At 37.2% G+C, this 6,811-nt stretch overlaps 2 protein-coding genes across 4 annotated transcripts; one reads left to right on the top strand and one right to left on the bottom strand.

Moving 5' to 3' along the window:
• Positions 1-232: 232 nt before the first annotated feature.
• Positions 233-3,948, top strand: LOC18606592 (D111/G-patch domain-containing protein). 2 transcript variants are annotated; one of them, XM_007040291.3, is made up of 11 exons: positions 233-400; positions 496-580; positions 731-807; positions 917-944; positions 1,140-1,230; positions 1,352-1,418; positions 2,217-2,313; positions 2,598-2,776; positions 3,058-3,285; positions 3,364-3,480; positions 3,618-3,948. In XM_007040291.3, exons 1-11 carry the CDS (start codon positions 323-325, stop codon positions 3,681-3,683), a joined length of 1,113 nt encoding a protein of 370 aa, XP_007040353.2. In that variant the 5' UTR covers positions 233-322; the 3' UTR covers positions 3,684-3,948. The 2 variants fall into 2 exon arrangements, with proteins under 2 accessions (XP_007040353.2, XP_007040354.2); XM_007040292.3 differs by having other exon boundaries at positions 920-944.
• On the bottom strand, positions 3,913-6,811 carry SPO11-2 (sporulation 11-2). 2 transcript variants are annotated; one of them, XM_088804929.1, is made up of 11 exons: positions 6,715-6,811; positions 6,551-6,634; positions 6,315-6,444; positions 6,079-6,216; positions 5,864-5,952; positions 5,588-5,698; positions 5,382-5,524; positions 5,206-5,268; positions 4,753-4,829; positions 4,536-4,663; positions 3,913-4,459 (listed from the first exon to the last, which is right to left on the bottom strand). In XM_088804929.1, the coding sequence occupies exons 1-11, from the start codon at positions 6,793-6,795 to the stop codon at positions 4,325-4,327; spliced, it is 1,179 nt and encodes a 392-aa protein (XP_088661055.1). In that variant the 5' UTR covers positions 6,796-6,811; the 3' UTR covers positions 3,913-4,324. The 2 variants fall into 2 exon arrangements, with proteins under 2 accessions (XP_088661055.1, XP_017973945.2); XM_018118456.2 differs by having other exon boundaries at positions 5,382-5,476; positions 5,570-5,698.

The raw sequence follows: 6,811 nt of genomic DNA on the forward strand, positions 1-6,811 counted from the left end.
CCAAAGGGGAACCAGAATAAGCGCTTACAACCATCATATCAGCCACGCATCAAAACTGATTAAAAGGGACCCACACCAAACGTACAACCCATTCTCCAAACGTACACCCCTATTCACATATTAATTAAAGATTACCGCTAGATCACCGCGCGTCCACCGAACTCCAAAAGTCATCGAAGCACCGCATAGCCCCTCGCTTTCCACTTAGGTTTTTCTTAGAACTCCTCTAAAACCTTTTCCTTTCTACTTCCCAACCTTCTAAAGCACGGCTCAGTGTCGTCGTCGGCGGCGTAGCAGAGAGGAAGAAAAAGAAGAAGCAAACATGGCTGCACCCGAAGCTCCTCTCTGCTACGTCGGAATCGCTCGCCAATCTGCGGCTTTTCGCCTCATGAAGCAAATGGTACGTGTTCATAGATATGTATGTCCGTGTGTATATTTGTATCTATACGCGTATTTTGTAATTCGTAATTTTTGTTGTTTGGATGGCACGGTTAGGGATGGGAAGAAGGAGAAGGGCTTGGCAAAGATAAGCAAGGGATCAAAGGTTACGTCAGAGTTAAAAACAAACAAGACACTACTGGTACGTTTCTCTTTGCCTTTTCTTTTGCTTAGGTTTTTTGATCTGTTTAGTGTATATAGATATTGAATTACTTTCTGGAGAATGAGAGTAGGAGGAAATGATGAAAAGTATTGTACAAATGGATTTTTTTTTTTGAAAAATATGGAGCAGGTGTTGGATTGGATAAGCCGAATCCGTGGGCCTTTGATACAGCTCAATTTGATAGTATTCTCAAAAGATTGAAAGTGGTGCGTATTTCATTCTTAATTTTGCTGACTTTGATTGGCTAGACAGTGTTCGATTTGATGTGAAGCTCATCCTTTTTTGGTTTTCCTCTTTTCTCTTTTGGATTTTTAGCAGCAAGCTGCGCCAGCCAATGATGAAGGTATGATTGATGCCAAAGAGAAATTCTTCTCATATTGCGTATACTAGTAGATTGTTGATTGACAAGTAACTTGAATTTACTCTTAAAAGCATGAAAAATTGCATTGTGTTACCATTATTCTACTTTGTGACTGAAGTTTCTCAAAGTTTTGTTGCTAATACTTAAAAAAAAAAGTAACCTGAATTTACTTAGCAGTTGACAAGAATGAAAATCAAGTAGAAACCAAGACCAATGTGTCTAATGATGCTGAAGAACAAGTTGTCAAGACTACCCGACCACAGGGAAGGTTGGTGCATTTATTTCATGTGTGCTTGTAATTGCATTTTTAGTGATAGGAGATTATTGCCAATTATTAAGTTAATATTGGATTTCATTTGTTCTTGTTTTTACTCTGTTTGGTTCCTTAGATATAAGAAAAGAGAGAGAGGGAAGCTTGTTCATGCATATTCTTCAAAGGATCTTGAAGGAATACTTGTAAGTTCTAAAACTTCAGTATGTCTTATCACCTTTGTTTTCTTCAAAGTTATTTAGACTGTTAAAAGTACTTGTTTGACTCTGTGATAATGATTTCCTTTTTATTCATATTTCAGTATGTGATGTTTGTTGGCCCCTAGTGTCCCTTTCAAGATACAAAATAATTCTATATAACATCAGATCAGACTGTAAAATGATCTGTGTTTGGTTCCAAATTATTCAAATTTAATGTGTTAATATGATCCAATTTACTATCAACAAGATTTTCATGGTGTAGAAAACCATGAGAGCTCAAGGAAAAAGCAATTCTGTAATATCTGCGTCTTCTTGTGTGTGGTAAAAAGTTTAAATGGCACTTTAATTGTAGATGCTTGTTCGATTTTCTCATTGTTTCATATTAGCATTAGGGTGATGTGGTGTTACCTTCACCCTTGAGTCTGAACTTTTGGAACAAATTCCAGATGTCTCTACTTGAGTTGGAAAGGTGGACAGACAAAGCAACTTTGAGATTTGAGTTAGAAAGGCGGAAAATGAAATCAATTTTGAAACATGATTCAATAATAAAATAGTTTGTATATTTCGGTTAAATGCTAAATGATCTTAGAACTCCATAAGGAAATTGCAATAGTCATTACAAAATAGTTTCTATGTTTTGTTTGATAGAATTGTCTAGTCCTCTATTTGAAAAATCTTTTGCCCTTGTTATTGCTATTAGCATTTGATTTCATGCATCCTTTACATTTAGAATTTTTGGTTTAATCAATCAATGTATGTTTACCTGTGCATGCTTTGCAATAGGTCAAAAAGGTTGAGGAGTCACCACAGGCTAATCCTGATGTGGGTGGAGAAATGGAATTGATAGAGACAACTGAAAGTCAGGATCCTCCTACTGAAGGTAATACTCGGTGTAGATTCTTGTAGCAAGGTGTTTTTTCCATTGCATTTTGTTCTGGAATTTTTATGTAGAGTTGTTATCAGGCTGTTATGTTGAAGATGGATAGTCAGACTAGAAATAAATTTGGATTTCTTTTTTCCTCAGAGTATATTTATGATATACCTGAAGACCTGTTGTAGTCTTTTGCTGGCGAATGATATTCTTGGCCTATTTCTGTAACGTGCTTGCTTTTTGCTGGTTGCAGCTGTTGGTTGTTTCTGAGATAACTTGGTTCTTTGTCACAGGACATAAAGCTGAAAGTGTTTCTCCAGAATGGTGGGGCCATAAATATGGATTTGTCTCTGGAGGCTTTCTGGGAGAATGTACCAGAAAGAAAGCAATCAAAACTGGAGAGTCTAAAAATTCAACTGAGAGAACTGTATTTTTTGAAGATGACCAAGAGAATCTCTACAAGCTTGTGCAAGTATGTGTCTTCACCATTTCAAAATTTGTTGCATGAAAACTGTGGTAAAGTTATTTGTTTAATGAAGAGAATAATTATAATTTTCCTTTTAAGTTAACCTGTAATCTGAAGATGAAACAATAACAACTCTCGTGAATTAGTGGCATTTTGATTGATGATTCCGCATGCTTTTATTGTAAGTGAATGTAGTAGTATGGTGGGACTATTGAGATTATATTAAAGGAGCTAGACAGTGCTGGTTTAGGTAAGTAATATATGCCTTTTATTCCAAAAAATTTTAGGATAAAGCCACAACTGGAAAGCAAGGTCTGGGGATTAAAGATCGACCAAAGAAAATTGCTGGAGTTCGCTTTCAGGGGAAAAAGACGTCATTTAGTGATAGCGATGATGAGGATTCCGATGATGTTGGTCCCCTAGCAAAACGAATGTGTGATAATGCACAAGAAATGGAGAAAGCTGATGAACCAAAATTGAAGTTGAAAAAGCTGTGTAAACAGCTTCTTCGTCAGGTAATTGATTTAAAATGCAAGCTGTATTAAATTGTGCTGCAACTCTTTCTCTAATTAATAGCAATCTGCCTATTTCAGGTACCTGGAGAGTCATTAAAACTAAAACAGCTGAAAGTTCTTATTGATGAACGGTCATCCTCAGTTTTTTCCAACTTTTCTTCAAAGAAAGATGCCCTTGCCTACTTGAAACGAAAGGTGTTCTACTTTCTGGTTTTGTTAATGCTTGTCCAAGTTGCTTTTCTTTATGCTAGAAGATATCAGCTTCTTCCCTTCATTTCTTTGTGATTTTGTAATGGATTCTGAACTCTGGCATTTCTTGTTTTTGGCCACAGCTTGCAGGCAGTAGTAAGTTTTCCATGGAGGGAAAGCGAGTGAGTCTAACATCAACAAGCAGTTAAATTTTGATACAATTCTGAGATATACCTGTACCGGCCTGTATATGCTGAGACTTGAATTAGTAGCATATTTATATAAGTCTTGGTTCACGTCTCTTTTGTAATAGTAATTATTAATTTCTTTTTTTTTTCCGATATTTATACTTCATTTGTATTATTTTATCAGCATGAAATTCATTGCTGATATGAAACTTGTCTGAAGGACAAGAGTCGCAGGCTGGCAATGCTGAAATTTATCCTTCAAGGAGTATTCATTATTCAAGAAAAATTTTCATAAAATTGGCTGAGGTAAGGGATGTTTGTACCCTATATCTCACCTTACATGCGCCTTTTTGTCTTCAATGGAGAAAGAAACAAAAGAATTGTTCTGTTCTCGTTAATCTGCGTTTACTTGGCCAAATTGTCGACGTTAAACTGCTAGTATGATTAAATATTGGGGGACAACGATCCATGAGAGGCCCCTCATGCTTCTAAGGACTAGCTTTGCCATAGCTGTGTTCTCTTCGAGCCGTTTATATTTTGTAACCCTGCTAGCTCTACTACCCCACCATACTTCCGTTGTAGTTAAATCTTTCCTGTTTTTATCAATGGCGTAGTTCTGATGCATGATTCTCTGTCGGACGATGCTGATTATTGAAGTATTGTTAGATGTAACTGGCTTGGACAATTTTCTTTGCTATATACTTCCCCAGATAATCATATCCATGAAAGTATAGAGCTTCGATCTCTGCTCTCTTACCACTCTGCATCATCAATGCCAACTCTTCCCCGTAATTCTCCTGTTGAACACCATTTAAAGACTATTAAAACCATATGGAGAGAGTAGTTTTTACGTTTATCTTACCAGAGATGCACCTGCAAGATTACTGAGGAAATCAAGCCTTTAGCGATTTGCAGGTCCCGTGGCTTTAGTGGAGCTAAAGATTGTTCAGGTATCAGTTGTAGATCATCGCCTCGCAGTCCCAGCCACTTCACGTTGCAAGCTGAATGATGCAGACATAGAAAATAATTTCATTTTACATGTTAAACACAAAGAAAACTGGTGCAATTCGGCGTGACTTGAAGAAAGTACCATATCTGTATGCCTCTAGACCCATCCCTATGCTTCCAAACTTGTAGGTACATAATATAGCTAATCCGGCCGGATTCCTAGAAAGGTTCAAGTTTGAAGTTTATCAGTTTCAAGGGTGCACAGCTACTTGCTATAATCAAGTTGAAGAATCCAAAATGGCTTTATGGTATATACCCCTATTTGCTATAATCAAGGGTGCACAGCTATTTGTGCTTATTTTGCAAAGGTATACCCCTGGTCTTTGTAAGGGGCATAGCCTTGCAAAATGGCTATGTGGTGGGGAGCTCAGGCCCACCTTGTTTCTATCTATAATATTGAAATTTCAAAAACAAAAGTTGAAGAATCCAAAACAGTCATCTCAAACAAAAGAAAGTTGTATGGAACCGGTTTACTGTCTTTTAATTGTATTACTTGGGAAAAAAGAAGTCCACGGTATTTGCAGGAGATCCATACCAGTCAACCAGTGCTAAAATTGGCAAATCTGGAAAAGCCCTACTCATTCGGTGAAGAAGAAATCTAACAGGCATTCAAGGTTGTGATTACAATGAAGCATCAAAATGACAACCGCGTTAAGTAGAAAATGGTTAAAGCAAATTCATGAAACCGTTGAGTTTAAACAGTATCAATACCTTGTGGCTATATCTGGATAACCTTTTGCTGTGAGAAGAATGCTTGGAATCTGGTTAAATACATGATCTTCTGCCAATCTCTGAAATACTGCATGCTGCAAAACAGACCATGCAAGAATGTTTATTAATTGGATTTGGGAATAGTAAATTCATAGTGATGTCTGATTGGATTTCAATGAAGAAAGCACCTTCTCAACCACAATAATATAGCGGGCATCTGTCTTCATAATCAAGCTGTCTAACAATTTCAGATCACCAGAAATTGCATATCCGGAAGACCCACAAGCAGAACAATCCACAACCTCTTGGTTTGGCTCCTGTCATATGGTCCATAAGAGAAAAAAACAAGGAATCATCCATATTTGCATATACATTGTTACATTAGAAAACAAAAGAAGCAAGTGGCCAGTATATTCTTTTCCCGCACAAGATTATGATATTTGCAATGCAATAATACATAACGGGAAAGAGAATTGAAATGCCTGAAACAAGATACGCCCAGCAACAAGTCCTTTGCTAGATGCCATGATTCCAAGACTGTTTCGGCTGCATCGAAGCAATGCTACAACATCTGTGACACAAAGTTCTCAATTATTTCAACCATTAACATGACATTAAAAAACCCTTACATCCAACATGAAAATCTTCTAAAATCATCAGAATCAATTATAAACAAGTGAGAACTCAGAGAAGTGACCTTGGATTGTCCTGTTGACCTGCAATTGAGATGAGAAGTAATCTGGTGAATCACAGAGCAGCTTGTAAAAGAGCTCCCTCTGTGTAACTTTCTTCTCTTCAATCAGAATTTCAAAGCACATCTCCATAACCTTCCACACTTCATTTTTAGTAGGAATAAAGATCGAGAACCAATTTAATTTAAGAACAAAGGCAAAAAAAAAGGGTAAAAATTAAATCCATTACAAACGAAAATACCCCTAATAAAGGCCTTAGATGCGTTGGCTCTCATCAATGATCTTTGACAAAAGGAGTGGGACAGAAAAAGCCAAGAAACCTCGGTGAAGAGCCCTTCACGCACTCTGCTATTACTGGACTTCCTATTGATCTATATCAGTAATTGAAAAAAAAAAAAAGAAGAAGAACAAGAAAGCAACTCAAAAAATATTTCCTCAATTTTCTGAGCAAACAAACAAAAAAAAATGTTTCGTTACTAGAGGGAGATTGGAGATTGCGGGATCAGGAGAGTTCAAGATCTTGAGGAAATTGAGGACGGCTACTTGGATTCTGGCTCGAACCTGAAAGAGAGATTTCGATGTTTTGAGACAAACGGAAGAGGATCAAACAATGACTGATGGATAATGATGAAGACGATTACCTCGTGAGGAGGGAGGACGTCGGCGTAGCAGAGCTGTTGATCGGAGAAGAATTTCATCGAAGATTTGCGGAGATCGTCCATTGTTTCGTTGGTTCTG

The sequence above is a fragment of the Theobroma cacao genome, chromosome 3, assembly GCF_053813885.1.
Source record: "Theobroma cacao isolate CCN51 chromosome 3, ASM5381388v1, whole genome shotgun sequence".
Classification (NCBI taxonomy): domain Eukaryota; kingdom Viridiplantae; phylum Streptophyta; class Magnoliopsida; order Malvales; family Malvaceae; genus Theobroma; species Theobroma cacao.

Bases quoted from the DNA above. Each gene is read 5' to 3' on its own strand.
- LOC18606592 (XM_007040291.3), top strand. From the start codon at position 323: ATGGCTGCACCCGAAGCTCCTCTCTGCTACGTCGGAATCGCTCGCCAA. The intron at 945-1,139 runs GTATGATTGATG...TTTACTTAGCAG, and splicing joins TGCGCCAGCCAATGATGAAG to TTGACAAGAATGAAAATCAA. The intron at 2,777-3,057 runs GTATGTGTCTTC...AAAAAATTTTAG, and splicing joins ATCTCTACAAGCTTGTGCAA to GATAAAGCCACAACTGGAAA.
- SPO11-2 (XM_088804929.1), bottom strand. From the start codon at position 6,795: ATGGACGATCTCCGCAAATCTTCGATGAAATTCTTCTCCGATCAACAG. The intron at 6,217-6,314 runs GTATTTTCGTTT...CTAAAAATGAAG, and splicing joins ATCTAAGGCCTTTATTAGGG to TGTGGAAGGTTATGGAGATG. The intron at 5,269-5,381 runs GTATTGATACTG...AATGCCTGTTAG, and splicing joins TATCCAGATATAGCCACAAG to ATTTCTTCTTCACCGAATGA.